The sequence below is a fragment of the Canis aureus genome, chromosome 23 (assembly GCF_053574225.1).
Source record: "Canis aureus isolate CA01 chromosome 23, VMU_Caureus_v.1.0, whole genome shotgun sequence".
NCBI lineage: Eukaryota > Metazoa > Chordata > Mammalia > Carnivora > Canidae > Canis > Canis aureus.
This window is the reverse complement of record NC_135633.1, coordinates 16,446,293-16,467,433: the sequence shown is the minus strand read 5'-3', so window position 1 is coordinate 16,467,433 and position 21,141 is coordinate 16,446,293. Positions and strand designations below refer to the sequence as shown.

The window sequence follows — 21,141 nt, the reverse complement described above, 5'->3', positions numbered from 1 at the left end:
CAGAAGGCAACACGAGAAGACATACACCCTATGATCCTATTTATATAAAATTCAGAATCGGGCAATAATGCTTTTTTCCTGATCCGGGTACTGGTTATGTGGGTGTGTTTGCTCTGAAAGTTCACTAATCTGTACAGTTAAAACTTGTCTACTTTCTATACACATGTTACACGTCAATAAAAAGTTTACATAAAAATAGTCCACCCTGAAAAATATCACAGCATTGTAAGAATGAAGAATGAGTTGCTGTACAGTGTGGTGTGGGGATAGTGTGATCTGACTGACCAGTCAGTGATGCCACAGCAGCTGGGCCCACAGAAAGGAAGAGATGGAGGAGATCACAGTGGACAATTGACGTGAAGGCCCAGCACAGTATGCCGGGTGACACGCGTATATCATGATAGCCTTCGGTTGTGTGTTGAGGGGGGTAACGGCTCTTTTATATACACTGAAGTATGATTGCACAAATATACATATCTTCTATACCATCTTTTAAAAAAAATTGCAATTCTGGGGGTAAGATAAGTAAACTTGGAAATGTCAAATCAGAACAGATTAGTCTATGGCAGCCAGGGGCAATGGTCCATTGCACTTTGTTGGATATGTCATCTCTCTTGTCTGTGTCTCCGCATCCTCTTTGGATATCTGAAGCCTAGGCTGTGACTGGCTGATTTTTCCTAGGATAACTTATTTTCCTGATAGCTTCCCCTCATTCTCCACCAGGAGAAGGTCAGACGAGCTAGAAAAGCTCTTGTGGCTATAAATTTTGGACTGCAGCTGTGATCTACTAAAGGGCAGAGCCCCAAAGGCTATGAAATGGCACTCTGAAGGGATTATGAGATGTCGGGGAGCTTGGGGGGCCCTTGGGTTCCCTCCTGTTAGGGAAGGGCATGGCTGCCAGAACCAGGACTGTGATTTACCTACAGCCTCCCCAAAGAAGGCAGGTGTTCCCCTTTAGGAATTGATCACCTTCCTTGTTCCCACTCCTGAGGATCCAGGCACCCCAGCATTGGCTATCCCAGCTTCCTTCCAGGCAAGGCAGGTATGATTCTCCCCTTTTACTCATGAGCATACTCCTAATGAAAAATCCTGGAGGCCCCTGGGCCTAGAATCACCATGACACGAGTTTAACCATCCTTCCCCATGCCAGACATACCTGAGTACACCCCCACAGGGGGCTCTCCCAGGGAACTCACCTGGGGTGTCATCCCGTGGCAGATGTACACGATGGGAACATTCTCTGTGTCCGGACCCTGATCGAGACACAAATCGGTCTTCAGAGAGTTCTGCAGCTGCACGCCAGAGGAGAGGCGGCCACACCAAAGAGAAAGGAGCAGAGAAACAAATGCATTAAATCAGGAGAAGCCAGCATTCCACTGAGACAGGCTCCATTTCCATAATCAACCCGAGGCCCTTGGAATACTATGAAAGCAACAAGCACCAGCTTTTGGCTGGCAGAAAGCCGCTGAGGGAACCCAGTCTCCTGTGAAAGAGAAACATTCTCATATTGTTAAACAATAAACTGAGACAGTCTAGGTAGGAATAAAAGATACACACGCATGCATGCACACAAAAGATGGTGCTAGGGTTTTCACTCTCTCTGTTTCCACAGAGGTGGCACAAAGGCTTTTAATAATCCCTGGATAAAAGTCTTTGCTCTGGAAGGTTGGGTGAAGTGGGCAACAGATTAGCTGCTTTCCAGCCTGAGATGTCCTCTGGGACCAGGTCTTCTCTGCCTCCTGCAGATCCAGCAGTGGCTAGCCTGGCCCCAGGGGTGCCCAGATGATGAAGATTCTCCAGAGTGGCAGGTGAATAAGAGAGGAGGGGGCCAAGGCAGTAGGTAAAGAGAGAAGGATCTCTTAGCCTCACCTATAGGCACATAGCAATCAACAGAACCAATGCCTTACCATGTCAGGTAAGAAAGCCAATCTTCAGTGTCCCTTTCTGGAATAAGCCCACTCCCAGTCTCTGGAAAGGACAGCACATAGCTCACATGGCCCTGGTCACCAGCCACAGCTGAGTAGACCACAGTGGACACCAACAGGCAGTTTAGGATGAGTTAAGAATTCTTTCTTTCTCTCTCTCTCCTCCATCCTTCTCTTTCTGGAATGTAACTGTCTCATCATCCTCTTCTGTGCTAGAACTCTCGGTGAGAGAGTCAGGGGTCAGTGGGTGGTGGCCACTAGAATTGTGAGGCCATTTAGATTGGGTATGGAGGATCTGCTGGGCCATGTGTTGGCAGAGAAATCCAGCTGTGGCCAGGAACATATGAAGCCTGAGACAGGACTAGAGACAATGTGCCCCTGCTATGGCTTTATGGCTTCCCAGCTCTAGTGCCCCTGTCCAGCTGTACTTCAGTTCCTGTGCCCATAGGAGAGTTTGTGGCATCACTACCCACCTTACCTTGAGTTTGCTTATATAGCTCGTGTGAGCAGCAAAACTCTGTTTTGACCAGGAAATGGATATTGGAATTCAGGGAAGACCAGGGCAATGGACCACAGGTGGGTCATCTATCCAAGGAGGCCAGACAAAGACTGACAGTGCCTGATATTCCACGGTCCTGATGACTTGTGGCAGGAATGCAGTGAACCCAATTAAGGGGTACGAAATGGAACAGCCAGAGGCACATGTGTGCTCTATGTATACCCTGTTCTTGACAGGGAGCAAGGAACAGAGTCCAGTTCTTTTCTCCTGAACTTCCTCTCCTCTACTGCGGTGAAGGCGTCTCAATCCCAGACTTGCAGTTTGGAGATCCTGAAGAAATATAAACCCTAGGCAGAGCCCCAGAAACATCTATGCAGAACATGCTCTTCTATAAAACAACTACTCGGCTTGCCTTTGTGAGGGAGCACATGTAAACACCCTCTATGAAGCTGAGGACTGTAATCCATTAGTGAGACCCTCGAGCTGCTGTCACAGGGAGAAAGGTCCAGAGAGCGCAGGTGTCAGACTTGGCTTTCTCCTAGGTTTTCAAAGCCATCCTCTGGGTGAGGACCTAGGTGGTACCTTTTGATAAAGGCCTCCCGGCTCTGTGTCATCCCTTCCCCATGAAGCAGGTGGTCTGTGGGTGCTGTGGGGACACACAGGCTGGGATGGGATCCTGGCTCCAGCTGTGTGGTCTTGGACAGAGAACACAACTCCTTCTTGTCTGTTTTCTTTTCTCTTAAATATGGATAGGACTGGTGCCCCCACCTCAGAGGATTGTTAGAAGGAGTAAGTGCAACAACACCCGCAGGTACGGAGTACAGGGCCTGGCAAATGGCAAATGTGCAGTAATTGTTAGCTATTCTCATGACCGCTGTAACCCTGCAGACAGCCACTAAGGGAAACCTGCTGTTAGAGCTGCATCTGTGTGCCAGCTACTGTGCTCAGCGCTTTCCACGGGTCACCCCATCTCATGCTCAGCAGAACCCAGCCAGGTTGGCAATATTCTCTCTTAAGGATTAGGAGCCGCGGCATAGCAAGTAGGTCTGCCTCACTTCCCTGGCTGTGATGCTGCTCCTGTGGCACGGACCCCTCCCCATATTGCCTCTACTTATGCTTTCTCTTAGTCTGGTTAAACCCCTCTCTTCCTTTGGTCTTCAGCTTCTCTGTCATTCTGCAAGTCTTTCCTGACTCAAGTGTGGGTGGAAGGCCATGGCCCTGTGCTCCACCAGCACCTCCATTTAAATTGTTGCTGCACTTAGTGTGCGTGTTCCTGGCACTTCTCCATGTGCCTGTCTCTCTCCCCTGTCTGACCAGGCCAGGTCTTGGTCTTTCTCATGGTCTCTGACATGGGCCAGCCCAGCACATGGCAGACAGTCAATATACACGTGGAAGGAATGAATGAAGATAGTGAACAAAGGAATGGCATTCCCAGATGAATGACACTGGCAAGTGGGCAAGTGACAAGTTCTTCCCATCATCCAGATGGGGACAATCCTGAGACTGAAAAATGCCCATGAGATGGTATGACTGTAGCTTTTAAGGTTTTGTAAATTGTCGGGATTACACAGGGAGTGAATGGCAAAGCTAACATTCAGAAGCCGGGCATGTCTGTTTCTAGATGCTGCTCCAACTCTGCTGTCAGCACTAGAGCTGGGATTAATCCAAAGACCCCCATGGGGCTCAATGATCCAGGGGAAACCCATGCCCACACAATGGGGCCCACAGGCCCTTCTGCCCGCAGGTGTCATTAATGGGACCTATTAGTGGATTAATGGGCTAGGTTATAGACTTGACCCCGGCCCCACTGAGAGTCCCAGGAGGTTATTTGACCTGAGCAATGTAGTTTGGCATAAGTCAGAACGGAAAAAGTAAAAAGAAACTCTACCCCTGAGAGGACATCTGGTCTCTGCATTTCAGAATAAAAATAATCACCAGGAAGAATGACTCAGCCTCAGCAAATCCTCTTGCTCTTGCGGCTAAGCCTGCTTTGCCCATCTTCACCCTATTGCCCCCATTAAGAGTTCATTACGCTCCTTGACAAGCAAGCGTGGCTCTGCTCTGTCCAAGCCCTGCCTGTGGAGGAGCCAGAAGGGAGGGGAGGTGGCTGGGCCCCAAACAGCAGCTGGTAGATGAACACGTGGGGGGTCGGAGACCTCCGCCAGCCCCAGGGATGGCTGCATGGCTCAGTCCTTTGGGATGGTGAGAGAATGATTTCTCAGCACATCGGAGTAAAAACAGCTTGAACTAGGGACTCAGACAGATCCACATCACAACCTTGTATATGCCACTTACTATTTGATCAGCTAAAGGTTTCTGGGTGTGGCAGTAAAAGGGCCATATGGTAAACCTGCTGTACGTGTCATTCAGATGAGACCCTTTTGCTTGGAAGACAAGGATACCTTTGATCAAAACCCAGAACTGCAATGGCCACACACACACACACACACACACACACACACACACACACACACCCCTCCACTGTTGCTTTCCCACTGATACTGTTCAGCTACAACGACAGCTTGGTGAGAACATGAATCTAGAAGCTGGCCCTGGCTTGGTTTCTCCAGAGCCACAGCAGCATAACCATCCTCTCTGGATTGGGTTCAAGCATGGCCAAGCATCACTCACAACTTGCTATGGGCAGAGTGTGGGGGCACCAGCAACAGCTGGTCCTCAGAACGGCCCTGGGGAGGGAGATGGGACTGACGGGCACTTCACAGACAACAGCATATGGAGTTTCAGGTAATAGCCAGGTGGCACCAGCTAAGTTTTCTGGCACCCGAATTACACCAGCCTGAGAAGTAAAGACGGAAGGGGCCACTGAGTAACTTCCTCAGGATGTGTCAACCATGCCGTAGAAACTTTTGTGGGAGAATATGACCCCCTCCTACAGGTTGGCCTTCTAGACAACAGAGGTCTGATGGGGGATACGGGGATTCCTGGGATCCTGGCTCTGTGTTCTGGAGAATCCAAGATGTTAAAGTTGGGAGGCCCACAGAGAACACGGAGGCCAATCTTCAGCAAGCGTTCTTCTTCCCCTCCCAGGCAGATGCTCTGCGTGATACATTCCTGCTGAGGCAGGCCTTGAACTCAGTTCTGATCACAGCTCATCCAAGGAAGAGGCCTCAGTTCTTCCTTCAAGTTTTATCCCGGGATATCCAAAAGGCCTGAGGGAATACTCTCCAAAGGGAAGAAGCAGAGTGATATCAGAAGCCGATGTTTTAGACTCAGTTTCTCCATCGATGACCTACGTGAACATGGGAAGGTCACTTTGCCTTTCTGTTTCCTCGTGTAACATGGCAGCAGTCCTCTATGTAGGTTTGAGAGCTTATAACTGTCAGCAGAAAAGCTCTATGTGTTCAGGAAGCAAAAACCAGATGAGATATCAAAAAAATCAATCAGCTATCATTGAAAATACTTTGAGCTGAATGGTCCTGAGATCATTGGGAGAATGGTAGTTTGTCATAGTCAAAGCATCTTAACTTGAGACAGAACATGCAAATTGTCAGGATATATGATATTTATGTATCTTAGGCTTTTTTCTACTCTAGGAGCACAGTATTATTTTGCCCCATAGGAAGAAACAGCGGCCCATAGATGTTAAGACACTTGACTGACAAGTGGCTTGGCCAAGATTGGTACTGGGTCTTTCTGGATCCAAACCCTGTGCTCTGCCCTCCATTGGTGTGACTGCTCTGTGCCAACCAACAGGTGGGACTGAAACATCCCTCAAAATACAGTGAACCAGGGAAGGTTACGTTCCAGAACTCCTTTCCTGGAGGCCGTGTGCATGAGTGGAGAGTGTAAGCCCTTAGACAGGGGAGCATGCGGGCTGGTTGCTAGAACTCTGGCACTCACTCTGGGGAACAGTGGGTGTTTTTTATGTTACCTTGCAAGGCTACCCTAACTGCAGGTTTTTGTTTTAATAAGTAGAACATGCAGGTTTGAAGCTAGAGCTAAATTGCTTAAGACTCTAAAGGAGAGACTTTAGAACAAGGGAACAGAAAGGTTTGGCTATGACACCAAAGGCTGCCCCCTGTCCACTGGTCTACCGGAGATCCCATGTGGGAGGCTGTGTCCCATCTGCTGGTCTACCAGAGTTCCCACATGCGAGGCTGTGTCCCGTCTGATGGTCCACCAGAGGTCCCACATAGGAGGTTGCCCCTTGTCTGCTGGTCTACCAGAGGTCCCACATGGGAGGCTGTGTCCTATCTTCTGGTCTACAGAGGTCCCACATGGGAGTCTGTGTCCCATCTGCTGGTCTACCAGAGTTCCCACATGGGAGGCTGCGTCCTGTCCACTGGTCTACCAGAGGTCCCACATGGGAGGCTGTGTCCCATCTCCTGGTCTATAGAGGTCCCACATGGGAGGCTGTGTCCCAACTGCTGGTCTACCAGAGGTCCCACATGGGAGGCTGCCCCTTGTCCTGCTGGTCTACCAGAGGTCCCACGTAGGAGACTAAAGGCTCCTTCAGTCCTTTCCCCCAACTCTAGCCCTCTGCCTGGCCATGCCCTCTGTGTCTGCGTGAAGCCCCGAGGGGACGCTTCTTACCACACCATAGGCGATGATGTCTGAGTACATCCTCATCTCTGGGTACACACTGACCAGGTACCATCGGAAGGTTTTGCACTGCAGCTGTTTTCTCAGAGCCTTCCTCGCCGTGATGTCCCCAATGTCGATCCCCGAGTCCTGCACAGGGACACAAATGCACAGATCCAGCCACCACTAGGGCGCAGCTTCTTCCCACCAAGGTTCCCAGACACTGTTTAGTGAAGGGAGGACATGGGAACTTAGTTCATTCATTTCCCCCCATGCCCTTAACCCCATGACTCTCCCCATGTGGACACTGAAAAATGGGGTCAGCACTGATGGGTACTGTCAGCTAAGGCCATTGCAAATAAATAGAAAAAAAGGAAAAGAAAAGCTGTGGTCCAGGGGTAGGTGAAAGAAACTGAAGCATACAGTCAGTGTACGGTTTTTTCCTACCTCATAAGAGATTCTGAGCTTTGGGGGGAGAGAGAGAGAGGGAAGGGAGAGAGTTGAAGATGGATTGATATTAATCCAAACACTATTCCTAATAATTGCAACAGCAAAGGCTTGTAGAACACTTGTGAAGTGTGAGGTTCTGTTCTGTAGGCGTGCACGTATGTTTACATTAATGCATAGTGGTCTGTTTAAACCTATAGGGTTAGGACTGTTTTACAGATGCCGAGATGAGACAAAGAAAGGTTCAGGGACCTCTTGCCCAAAGTCCTACAGCTGATAAAATGTGGAGCTGAGATTTAAACCCCATTAACCTGAGTCTGGAGTTTGCACTTTTAACCTATGCTATGCATCTGGAAGAGCCTGCTGTTCTGCCTCCTAAAACCAAGAACCAAGTTCTTGTGGGAGAAACAGACTCTCTCTCAGCTTGGGGACCTTTGTGTAGAGAGTACTTGTGTCTCTCACTTCCCAGGGGTATCAGAAAGGTGGCCCCCTGAGCCATCACGGTACAGCAGGCAAGGAGTAGTGATGGAGACATGGATGTGTCCTTGAGTTAGCCCTCATGTTTCTGGTGGTCCCAGAGCAGAGGGGAGGACGCTGAGTCCCTGGGCCAGGACACCAGCCATTGAACAGGGTACAGAATCAGCCAAGGAAGGGATGATGCCACAGCAGAGGATGGTGAGGAGTCTCTGCAGCTGGAGATCAGATGGGGACTCAGTGAATCTCAGAGGATGACACCATGGAACCGGGGACCAGCGAGGTCCTGTGGTATCTCATAAGACAATATCCCAGAGTGGAGAGAGAGGAGGCCAGGGAGGTACAGCTCTCTCCCACTGACACTGCAGCTCGTGCGCTGGCTGTGTGAGCCCCCTGGTTCTAGTGTCAACTCTGGGGTCGAGTTCGTGGGCTTGGGAAGGTAATGAAATGGATAGAATTTACATTTGAAGTGTCTGAGAAAAATGGCAAAGATAGCTGCTCCACATATCTGCATGTGATTGGAACAAAGTATTTGGAACAAAGTATTTGGAATTAGACCATGGGGGCTCAACAGGAACAAAGTTAGATACGGAAGCAATATATTTATTTTTGCCCACCAGAACTTAGGTCATATAAAAATTTGAATCTGCTATGACCTGAGGGTTTAGGTTTCAGACTGCTAAGGTACAATGTCAGCAAGGACCTACCTTCTGAGTCCGTCTTAATGACCTCATCTATGATTTGCCTACTCCTCGGCTCCTGCCCAGAGCCCTCCCAGCAACTGCTACTTGGCCTTTCTCTTCCAGATTCAGGAAACACGTTCGACTAATCTCTGTGCCCCTGACCTACCACTGAGCCTGGCTGTATGGACGAGGCCAGATTGAGAAAATATTTATGAAGTGTTGAACATAGCAATTGGCAATGAATGTGACCTACTCACTCCCCTCACTCCCCCCTCAAGGGATCTGTTAAGTATTAGCCCCTTAAGCTTCTCTGCACCTTATCCTTACAGCACACAGCTATTTGCCAGGACCCATGAAGGCCTTCCTCCTTCATGTTCTAATTGCCTTTATAAGAAAACAAATTAACACTTTGTCTCAGCTTTTATGGGAGGCCACCAGAAGAACCAGTCCCTGGAAGTCTTCCATGTTTTCTTAAATTCTGGGTTCCCATGGGAAGACTTTCTACACTTAGGATCAAGGGAAAGTTTGTCTCTCTCCTAATGGAAGGTGGGAGAACTATCCAACAGAGGTCCATATCTGCTTTAACTTCTAGGAGACTCAAGAATCAGTGTTTTGCCAGCTTATATTTCTGGATTCCATGCCCCTTTCTTCTTCCTGATTATTAGTTGACTTTTGCCTTTCTGTTTTAATGGTTTGGTATATCTGTACTGTGTGTTTAGTGTAAATTGCATCAAACTCTTTTCAGATTGGGGGCAGAAATGGAAAAATAAGCCAACTTGCTCAGAGAAGGTCACCAGGGCCCTTATTATTAAAAAACAAAACAAAACATATCTTCCTCCTTTGCCAAATACTGAGTGTGTTGAATAGTGTCTCCTGCAAAATTCGTGTCTACCCAGAACCTCTGAATGTGATCTTATTTGGAAATAAGTTGAATTCATTAGAATTCATTAGAGATCTGTAGATGAAATCATTCTGCATTTAAGACGAGCACTAAATGCAATGACCACTATCTTTATAAGAGAGGGGAGGGGGACGTTTGAACATGGAGAGACATACAGACAGAAGCCAAGACTAGAGTGATGCATTTACAAAGCAAGGAATGCCAGGAGCCACCAAAAGCTGGAAGACGCAAGAAATATCGTCCCCTAGAGCCTCCAGAGGAAGCACAGTACTGCCAGTACCTTGATTTTGGTTTTCTGGCCTCCAGAACAGTGAGAGAATAAAATTCTGTTGTTCAAAGCCACTCAATTTGCAGTAATTTGTTATGGCAGTCCTCGGAAACTTAATATATTCAGCCACACAAAAAGCTGTCTGGTATTCCTGCCTGTGTGTGCAGCCACGCACAGTCTCTTGTAGCCAAACCCAAAGGAGGGCCATCACCCATGCACCATGGTGAGTCATCGCTGGCACTCAGCCTGTCTTTGGGCCAGAAGCAGGAGTAGGTCTGGAGTTCCTGAGTTCTGTGTAGGAAAATATCGACGCTTTGGTACAGGCTAACTTTCCGTTTGTTGATAAACAAACTGATTTCCAATTAAAGTAGAAGGGATGCCAGAGCTGGAGGCTCTTCTGGCCTTCCAAAAGCTTAGGACTGAACATGGTAAGGAAGTAGGTGAAAGAGCTGCTCTAGCGGGCACACAGCCTGGGGAGGACTCAGCAGAGAAGGCAACCAGGGAGGATGGTGGCCCAGCAAGGGCATTTCATTTTTTTATTTTTTAATTTCTTTTAAGATTTTATTTATTTATTCATGAGAGACACAGATAGAGAGAGAGAGGCAGAGACACAGAGGAGAAGTAGGCTCCATGCAGGGAGCCGGACGCGGGACTCAATCCCGGGACTCCAGGATCATGCCCTGGGCCAAAGGCAGGTGCCAAACCGCTGAGCCGCCCAGGGATCCCCAGCAAGGGGGGGATCCTTGCTGGGGTGGGAAGGCAGAGGGCAGAAGCAAGGCCGGCCACAATAAGAGGTAATACTCATCTGGTGCTTTTTCTATTCCCCGAGCCATGATCAAAGTGTTTACATACACTAACTTATATAATTCTCAGGGCAGCCACAGGGCAGGGTCGAAGGGGTCCAGCTCTATACCTACAGCTGGGATGCTGTAGACCAAAGGTGAGGTAAACAGGTAACGGATGTGCTTGTGGCTGAGCACAAGGTGTTGGGACACCACCACATCAAGGGCAGCCGGGAAAACATAGATGGCACGGAGCACCACGCTTCCTCCCTCTTCTTTCTTTGTCAGCTGGTCTTCAGGAGGTGTCAGGCATTGTCCTAAGCACAGAGAACATACAAATACGTGCCTACAAATAGGAAGAAGATACAGACTTTGCCTGAAAGGAGAATCTGGAAGATCCAGACAAGTAAACAGCGTGAAGACGTAGGGAAGCAGAAGAGGAAGGAGCCCTTAGTCCCTTTCATTGTGTGGGACACCCGGGATGGTGAGCAGTCACAGAAGGCTTCCTGGAGTAGGTGATACTCAAGGTGGATTTGGAAAGACTAGCAGAATTAGCTCAACTCCTATCACTCAAACTTGGCAGCCCCAAACCAGCACCTGGAAAGTTTGTGGGTTTTTGTTTTTTTTTTTAACAGATGCTGGCACCACTCCACACCTACTCATCAGAATCTCTCAGGATGGGACCCAGAATCAGTATTTTTTAAAAAGCTCTTTAAGTGATTCTGATACAGTTGGCCTGCAGATGTGCTTTTAGGAGCCACTGACCAAGGGAGAAAGGAATTACATACACTGCCAGCAGATCCATTTGTTAATAAGCATTAGTGAGGTTTCACTGAGCTCTGACTATGTACCCTGCCTTGTGCGAGGCCTGGTGACACAAAAATGAGGAGTACAATCTGTCCCCAGAAAGCCTGGAGTCTAACGCAGTGGTTCCCAGCCCTGGATGGACATTAGAGCCTCTGAAGAGCTTTCCAAAAGATGATTCCTGGTCCCCTTCCAAACCAATTAAGTCATAATCTCTGGGGCTGGAGCACAAGCGATTTTAAAGTTCAGCCAGATTTGAGAGCCCATGGTTTAATGAGAGAGAGAGAGAGAGAGAGAGAGAGAGAGAGAAGGAGAGAGAAGGAGAGAGAAAGAAAGAGAGACTTTTACACAACAGAACATTCTTTTACAGGGTGGTGATGCAATGATAGAGACATGCGGGCAAAGGGGGCATTTTCTCCCACTGAGGCTGACTCCCTAGAGGAGGGGTCACTGGTGCTGGGTCTAACAGGCCAGAGGGAAACGGGGAGGAGACTGGGGAAGAGGCAGCGGGTAGGGAATTCCAAGCCGAGGGGACAAAATGAGCCAACACACGGAGGGAAGAAAGCGTGGAATGGACTGGGGCTCTCGCTGTCCGTTCCCCCCACGGACTCCAGAGCAGGGTGGGTGCGGCGGGCTGGAGGCAGGCAGAGGGGAAAGCGTGTCAAACACCCGGCTTTCTGCCTGCTTTTGTGCCCTGCGGAGAGTCCTTTAAAGATTTTAAGCATCCTTTAATGACGTGGTCGCTGTGAGTTTTTGGGGTTTTTTAAAATAACTTTGGGTAGTATGGGGGCTAGATTTGAAGGGGATAAGCTTGAGCCTGGGAAACTAGTCAGAGGCTCCCGCAGAGGAAGGGACAAGGCTTGCACTCAGATGTGAGTGGGGAGACACGGACAGGAGAGCTCGGTGATGGGCTGGCAATGGGGTTTGGGGGAAAGATGCTCAGTTTCAAGCTCCTAGATCTGGGCAGACGGTGCTATCCTAGACTGTGATGGGGAGGAAGAACAGGAACTGCTCTGGGGGGGGGGAGATGTTCTCCGTTTTGCCAGACTGAGACTAAAGTGCCCGAGGGAGCAGCTGGGGATGTGCGGCTGTGGGTCTGACGCTTCAGGCAGAAGTCAGGGCTGGAGATCTTAGTTAGGAAGTTATCAGCAGGTAGGTGGGAGAAGCGCCCAGTGACAGATGGGACCACCAGGGAGATGATGTACAGTGAGAGTGGCTGGCCAAGGATGGATCCCTGGGAGCTTAACTTAAGCATCCGAGGGAGGTGAGAGTCACCCACAAGGGAATTAAGAGCAATCGGAGAGAGATGGGGATATGCTGGGGTGTGGTGTCATGGGGCCAAGTGAGTATAGAGTTTCAAGGGAAAGCTGTCATCCCGTTGAAGACTTTAAAATGTCCATTAAGCAGTTAGGATCCTTTGTCACCAGCAGTTTTGGTGCAATCCCAGGATGTGGCTTGAGAAGTGAATGGAGGGGAAAAGGTGTTGACTCTTTCCAGAAGCCTGAGAAGAGGTAAGTGAGGAGATCTGCATAAAGCAGGGGAAAGTGGGGGTCAGGGAATAGATTTTGAGAAAACACACTGACCTCTTCCTTCTCCACCTGAGACTTTATTCTGGACACTCCCATCCCTCTTCTGCCTTTCTTGAGTTCACACCTTCTCCTCCCACCTATTTGATTGGGTTTGAATGACTCCCCTGCAGAGTCACAGACATACACCAAGTTTGATCATTTTCTAATTGCTTGTTTCACTTGGTTCTCTGCCATTCAATGGATTTACTGTCCATTTCCACATCTGGCAGCCACAATGCGAGAGAGTAGTCTAAAAGGTGTGCAGTTTTGAGGTCTGGAAAGAAGGGGGCCAGGAATATGGACAAGACTTGGCGAACGGACTGGGGATCTCTGATGCTTTACTGCTAAGTTCCTGGGGGACTTTCCATGTGTTCTTAACATTTTGCTATCAAAGGACACCCACAGTGGTACTTAGCATGCTCCCCAGAATACTGTGATCCAACGCCCACAGCCACAGATGGGACCAGAAGGCACTGCTGTTTCCCTAGAAACACTCCCACAGTCAGGGATGCAATCCTGGGGCTGGTTCATTAGAGTTGCCTGCACCCTGGCTGGTACTTCTCGGCTCCTCATTCTTTCTACTGCTAAAATGTCACTGGTTCCGGAGTCTACATCTTAACCCAAGCCTCCTCCTCCATGATGGTGGTGGTAATGGGGGTGCTGCCCAAAAGCTCCTGCGCATGGCCCAGGCTATTTTCTCAATCACTTAGCCAGAGCAGCATTAGCAAGGTGTAGAGATCAGGGAATAGGGCCTTCATATGGAAACTTCAGGCAAAAATCAATCATGTCCCTATTAGGAAGAAAGAACTGAAGCTTTTTAAAGGACTCCCAAGGGGAAAGAAGGAGGTCATGCAGTCAACAGCTGTCTCAGACACTGCAACATAAGCAACGATCTCCAGGCAGACAGGCTGGTAAGCAGGTTGGGATCCCGCGGCTGGCATCTGTTGGGTTTTCCCAATTCAGTGGTCTAAGGTCATTTCCATATGACACATGGCAAGGCTGAACGAATCTACTAGAGAAACAATGCTTTTTTTCTGGCACTTCTTAAGTGTCGGTGACAAGAAGGATAGAGGACAGTAGCAAGCCACGGTGAGATTCTGTGAAGGTCAGAAACAGCCTATGAATGTCCAGAACACTTCCCTTCTCCTCTTGAGATTCCCTGTAAGAGTGTATCCCCTCTGCATGCACGTGGTTCAAGAAATCCTAGAGGCATATGGGTGTTTCTTATCACTCTGCTCAAAGGTTCCATGGAGAAGCCTGATCCCAGTCTACAGGGAGATTAAGGGGCGTTTTGTGAATTCTGATATATTTGTATAGCAGAGAAGCTGAGGACCTGGGAACATGAAGTAAACTTGGAGCCACCTCTTACATTCTCACTTAATTATTTATTAAAAAGATTTTATTTATTTGAGAGAGAGAGAGTGAGTGAGCATGAATGGGGGGAGGAGCAGAGGGAAAGGGAGAAGCAGACTCCCGGCTGAATGTGGAGCTCCATGAGAGGCTCAATCCCAGGACCCTGAGATCATGACCTGAGTCAAAGACAGACACCCAACTGACTGAGCCACCCAGGAGCTTCCCAATGTTCTCATTTAAAATGAGGATACTGGGCAGCCCCGGTGGCGCAGCGGTTTAGCACCGCCTGCAGCCCAGGGCGTGATCCTGGAGACCCTGGATCGAGTCCCGCGTCAGGCTCTCTGTATGATGCCTGCTTCTCCCTCTGCCTGTGTCTCTGCCTCTCTCTCTCTCTCTCTCTCTGTCTCTATGAATAAATAAAATCTTAAAAAAAAAAAGATAAAATGAGGATACTGATGGGGCACCTGGGTGGCTCAGTCGGTTAAGGGTCCAACTTTTGGTTTCAGTTCAGGTTGTGATCTCAGGGTCATGGGATCGGGCCCACATCGGGCTGTGCACTCAGCCTTGAGTCTGCTTGGGGTTCTCTCTCCCTTTCCCTCTGCCCCTCCCCCTGTTCATGCTCACTCACTCTCTCTCTCTCTCAAATAAATAAAATCTTTTAAAATAAATAAACCATAAAATAAATAAAATAAAATAAAATAAAATAAAATAAATAAAATAAAATAAAATAAAATAAAATAAAATAAAATAAAATAAATAAAATAAAATAAAATAAAATAAAATAAAATAAGGATACTGAGGTCAGGAGAGAAGAAGTCTCCCATTAAGCATGCTGTCCAGGGATGTGGGTGGGGTAAGACATGGCTTAATGCCTCTTTTCTTCCACATGTGGTATGTCAGGGAGTTGAGAGTCTACTCTAGCATGGGTAACAAAACTCTGGTTCATCCATGGGAAGAAGGATTTAGTCCCATATTTTTTGTTTTTGTGTTTGTTTCCCCAGAAAAGCCCCCAAAACCCATCCACAGGGGCTTCCTACCTCTTGGGGTATGTTCCATGCCATGTAGACATGACTTTTAAATTCATCCATCCAGACTTCAGCCACCCTGAGAGCATTCCTGCGGACATGGGCCGTGAGGTCCTCGGTGTAGGGCTTGTGGGCTCGCTCAATGTGGGCAATCCGCGAGCATGGCAGGACCTCCACGCTGCCGCCACACTGCCATACCTGTAGAAGACACAGAGCCACTCATCAGTGCCTGGACCCGACTCTGAGCCACTAAACCAGACCACAGGTGCCCATGCAACCTGAGCATGGGCAACTCCAGCTCTCTTCATCTTGTCTCCTCAGACCACTGTCTGCAAAGGCAGTGAGCTCTATCCTATTTGTACTCCTATAGAGGGAAGATTATTGAGTCATTTTGTCTTGTTTCTTGTTGCTATGGATTTACAAGCAAAGAATTAATGCACCTTCTCTTTCTATTCTTTCCACTCCGCAAAGAGGAGATTAAATGTTTTGTGACCAAAGATCTGAGTTCTCTTTGCTCCTGGTGGAGAAGTTAACAAAAATTTTCAGAAAGGTCTCTGCAGCCACGCTTGACATGGAGGAAGCAGCAGAGACTCCCAGCAGAGATAGCATCCTTAAATGGACCACAGGGGTCTGGACACAGGTTAGTGATCATCAGAGGGAGAGAGCCAGGTGTCCGTCTCTAGGTCCATCTGTCCTCAGGTTTGAGTTCTGATAGAACCCAAGAGAGGGGGAGAGACAAAGAAGGGAACCCTGTGAAACTTCTCTCTGACCTCAGTGACTAAGAGCTTGAACTAGGTGCAATTTTATTTAAAGGAAAAATGATCTTCTATTCCGAGTGTCAAGGGACAATGTCTTAGAAGTCTTGCCACAATCATTCCAGTCACTCTGAACTTTCAGTGTTCTGGAATGTGCATATCCTTTTGTACCCTTAGGTTTTTGCCTATCCTATTTGTCATTTTAGAATGCCACTCCTTCTCCAGCTGAAAAAATATAATCTCTCAAGATTTTGGTCACATGACCTCTCTGTTGCAGGGTCTTTGTGAAATTCTTGGGGCAGAGCCAATTGCTCCCTTCTCTGGTCCTCAAAGCTCTTGGTATCACAACTTCCTGCTTAACTATGAGCCTCCCTCCTTTCCTCTCTCTTCCTAGATGGAAGAACCAGGATCTCACCCACTTCTCATCTCTAGCACCTGACACAAGGCCTGGGACATATAGGTACTTTGTAAGTACTTGTTGAATAAATATATGGATGATGATATTTAATCACTCAATCAATAAGTGGTTGATGCTTAATAAACATGAGATGAATCTGAAATACTTGAGCAGAGCTGATAAATGAGGCTTCTGAGGGAAAACAGTCATCCCCTCTTGGTGGACAGCAGTGGCTGCCTGTCAGGCACTGTCAGCTGGACAGTTTGGTACATAATGTTCACACTTATAACAGGTATCCATCAATGACCATAAGTCTTCATCCAAGATGAGGTCAACTTTGTTTTTTCTTTCTTTCTTTTTTTCTTCAAGTATAGTTAACATACTTAGTTTTAGGTGTATAATGTAATGATTCAACAATTCTATACATTTCATCAAGATAAGTGGACTCTAGGGTCACCTTCTTTTTTTAAGATTTTATTTATTTTTTCATGAAACACAGAGAGAGAGAGAGGGAGGCAGAGACACAGGCAGAGAGAGAAGCAGGCTCCATGCAGGGAGCCTGATACAGGACTTGATCCTGGGACTCCAGGATCACGCCCTGGGCTGAAGGTGGCACTAAACTGCTGAGCCACCGGGGCTGCCCCAGGGTCACCTTTGAATTTCCCTTAATTACCCCTGAGTTAGGAACAGAATGCTTTCTATTCTGCCTGTTTTGTACCAGTAGGTTGGTCTCTAGGGACTGTCAGAGTTAGAAAGCAACTGATCACCTTTCTACTTTCTGAGCTTATCTTGCATTTAGTATATTATTTAGGACCACTGGAAGGGAAACCAGCGCTCCCACTGGGTATCTCCCATGTGCCAGGTACTGGACTATGCATGTGGGCAGGCGGCACAGTGTGGTGGTTATGAGCAGAAGATTTGGAACCAGACTACTTGGATTTAAATCCTGGCTCTGTTTCACACTAGCTGCATGACCTTGGGTGAGTCACTCGATCTCACTGTGTTTCAGTTTCCTCCTGTCAAATGGGGATTATAATAGCACCTCTCTCATGAGGTTACCGAGGAGATTAAAGTGATTATACACAGAGTGCTTAGAAAAATGCCTGGCACATAATAAACATGCCATCAGCTCAGCCATTACTATACAAATTATGTTCAGCAGGCTCTTCGGAATAACCCTGTGAGGCAGTTGTTAACGTCTCCAGTTCCAAATGGGGAAACTGAGACTCAAGACTGTCCCTTGGCCAAGGCCACACAGCTGGTACTGAAGACAAAAGGATCTGTTTGATCCCCAGTGAAGCTCACGGAAGAGGGGAAGCCATGGAAGGCCTCAGGCTGTGTAGCTTCATTTCCATGACCTATACATGCTGGGGATCATGCTGACTTCCAATTCACTTTGCTCAGATTTGCAATGAAAGCCTGTGAATATTCCGAATATGTTATTGACAACACAAAGAGTCGGGGTAATTATTCTTTTGCAACTGGAAGGGAGGCTATTACTTGGCATATTTCAGCAACACAACACAGAACATGATTCATAACAAAGCTCTTTCATTACAAGACCTGTTTCTCAAAGAGTCTGTTCACCATTTCACCTTAGAGTGGGCGCATCTGCCGAGGTTCTGATCAGAAGGGTGGCGGCTGCCCCTCCCATCCGCCTGGAGTGCACAGGACAAGGAACCGTGTGATCTCACTGGTGGGTCTCAAACCCACTCCTGTTTTCCTTCATTATGGCCACCGCCCCTGTCCAGACCACTGTCATGTCTCATCTAGACTCTGCAACAGACTCCAAACAACTGATCTCCCTCCTCCCTCCTGGCTCCTCCAGGCTCTTCTCCTCCCAGCAGCCAGAGTGATCTTTCCAAGGTGTCAAGTGGACCACCTCCCCCCTGTACCCTACCAGCACAGTCCCGAGGCTCCTGGGGCCCAGGCCTGCCCACCGCCCCCAGCCCAGGGCTTGCTTCCCAAGCACTCTATGCCATAGCCACGCTGACATTTTTTCACTTTGCCCAGCATGGTTTGTTCTCCCAACCCTGGACTTCTGCACATACACTTACATACTCCACCCCTGCCTCGCGGTCTCCTTAGGACATGGGCTAAATGGTGTCCAGGACAGATCATGGGTTTCCAGCAGAGGTGGGGCTGGCCCACATAGAATTTGATAGCACAGCTTTGGAACCAGTGAGAGCTAAATTCAAATATTTTGCTTCTGCCACCTGCTGCTGTGCCACCTTTGGCAGGTTACTTCTCTGCCCAACTCTCAAATTCGCCCAGTGGAAGAGGGGGATGATGTGTGGATTCGTGTTCAACCCTGGGCCTGCTTCGGTCCCGCCCCTACCAAGGAGGTAGAGGTGAGACACCTGAGTCCATTCTGTTGCCTCTGTGTGCCTGCTGAGGGGCCACTTCAGGCCACTTAACCTCTTGTCTACGAAACATGCGTAACAGAGGTCATTCTCATATAGGGCTATGGGCTCAGGAAGCCCCTGCACACGTTATTATTTTATAATAACCTTATAATCACTGCTATTTGGCTGTCCTGTACATTCACCTTTGGGAGAAATATAAGTGCAGAGGATTTGTACATCTGGTTGAAGCCCACCAGCCAAGAGACAGGCTGCCTTCCAGAGTGCCCTGCCCAGTGTGGAAGGGTGCACCAGCCTCCTCCCTAGAGACTCAGAGCACTTGCCAACCCAGACGTCATCCTCGCTCTCCTCCCTTCTGTGCAAAGGAACTCATCGACGGAGAGGGTGGTGGCAGCTGTCTTGAAGGCCACCTTTGGGTTCCTAGCAGTCTCTGGGCATTGGAGCAGAAGGGAGTGGATTCAGCAGGCTTATCCCACTGCTTCAGGACCCTGCCCAATGATGCTGATGTAAATAAGAGGAAGCCCGTGCTCTCTGATCCCTGGGTGATGAGCAGCTCTGCTGACCAATAACTTGACACACACAGATTCTCAAAGTCTTATCTACAGGTGATCTCAGAGACCCTCTCGTGGATGGTAGACAAAGGATAGGAAAGAAGATCACTGGCATTTGGACCTTGTGGAAGATGACATCATGAAACTTCCATGGAGTTTTGGGTGGGGTAGGGAATGAGGACATGGGGGAGGGGAGCTGTGTCTGGGACACTTCACAGCTGGCATGAGGTAGAAAGACCCAAAGCAGAAGGAGGCTACAGACAAGAAGGATTGTACCAGAGAAGCAGGGCCACTGGATGGACGGCAAAGATGTGGGAGACAGCGATGGCGTAGCCTTGCAAGTTCCAGGGGGTGAGGGTGCCAACAGAGGGAGGGTCGGGAAGGTGGGCACCAAAGACACAGCTGAGAAATGAAGGCCAAGGGTAAACAAGAAGGCAGATGAGGTCACGGGATCATAGGAAGCACCTACAAGATGTAGAGCCTGATTTATACATAGGCTGCATGTGAGCCTGGCTCCTTACAACAAGGGAGGCACTGGGGACTCCTGGATGTAGGCTGGATCTTGTGGCTTCTGGATGGGCGAGGGGAAATATATTTCTTGACCACACCAAGTTCTTCCCTATCCCTGTTTCTTTGCACCTGCTATTCCATCTTCTGGAACAATTCCCCCCCAACTTGTTACCCAGCTCAAATATTACCTTCTCTGATCACCCCCATTAGGTTCCCTCGGAATACTCACAGCGCCCCACGCTTTCTCCCCGCAACACTTATTCACAACACTTCCACTTAATGTCCTTACTCTCTCAAAGTCTCTCCCCTGCTCCTGCTTAGACTAGAAGCTCCAGGAAGACAAGGATCATGTTGCATACACCGGCACAAAGCATTCGGTATACATTCACAATAACCGTCACTTCAACGAGTGATTCCAGCAATCTGAGTCCTGGGCTTTCACTGACTACGGAGAGGCAGTTTTAACTCGCTCAGCTGGATCCCCTAATCAAGGCCATAAACATAAAATGTGGCCAGATTTTACTGAACACAATGACTTCCTTCAAACCCAAGCGGTTTTTCAGCAAAGCTCTGACATTTAAGTGCACGCTGCTGTAACTGAAGAGAGTCACTTTGGCTGCAGAGCTTAAATTAACGTTGTAAAACCTGGCAAGTCGTCAAATGAGTGTCGTGGAAAGCAGGCGGCTTCATCTTGTGAAGCCATGAATGCACCGTAGAGAAAGCCCTCAACCTGGCCGGGGCTTGCATACACCCACAGAGGAGCTGCTGGGCTTCCCCCAGAGGTGACTAAGAACGGGAAGGAGATGGTAAACAACAGTTACTCAGCGTGGAGCACAGTCTCACTCACTGCCAGCCCTTCCCAGACAGTCCTAAACCTATTATTGTTTGCAGAAAGGCTTGGAGCATCCAAGCCTGGGAACCATCTGCAAAGGCAGGTCTTGGGGGCTGATGGAGAGGGTTTGAATCCTGCCTCCATTGCACATTAGCCTTTGACTTGAACCTGTCTTTGGATGTCAATTGCCTTTTTATTGGGGATTATGATGCCCTGGCAGGTTTAAAAGAGATGCTTTATAGAAAACTCCCACTAGCAAAGACAGGCATGTCACGGGTTCTCGGGAAAGGTCAGGTTCCTTTCCCTTTCCTGGACTGGGAGCCGCTGGTACAAGGTCAGGGCTAAAAGATCTGAGTTTATGTTCTGTTTGTTTGCTACTTACATAAACAAGCCTGTTTCCCTCCCCAGCCTCAGGTTTCTCCTAACTGCCAAATGGAGGAACTGAACTCAGTGACGTGATAG

General features: G+C 48.5%; 1 protein-coding gene across 1 annotated transcript in view; it reads right to left on the bottom strand.

Annotated features, from left to right (window-relative positions):
* The window catches only part of GALNT18 (polypeptide N-acetylgalactosaminyltransferase 18), a 338,232-nt gene that overhangs the window by 45,694 nt on the left and 271,397 nt on the right, over nt 1-21,141 (bottom strand). Inside the window, exons 7-9 of the mRNA XM_077866468.1 lie at nt 15,284-15,469; nt 6,979-7,116; nt 1,197-1,292 (exon numbers count right to left, since the gene is read on the bottom strand). Of these exons, the coding sequence (XP_077722594.1) occupies nt 1,197-1,292; nt 6,979-7,116; nt 15,284-15,469 (420 nt within the window). The remainder of the gene's footprint in view (nt 1-1,196; nt 1,293-6,978; nt 7,117-15,283; nt 15,470-21,141) is intronic.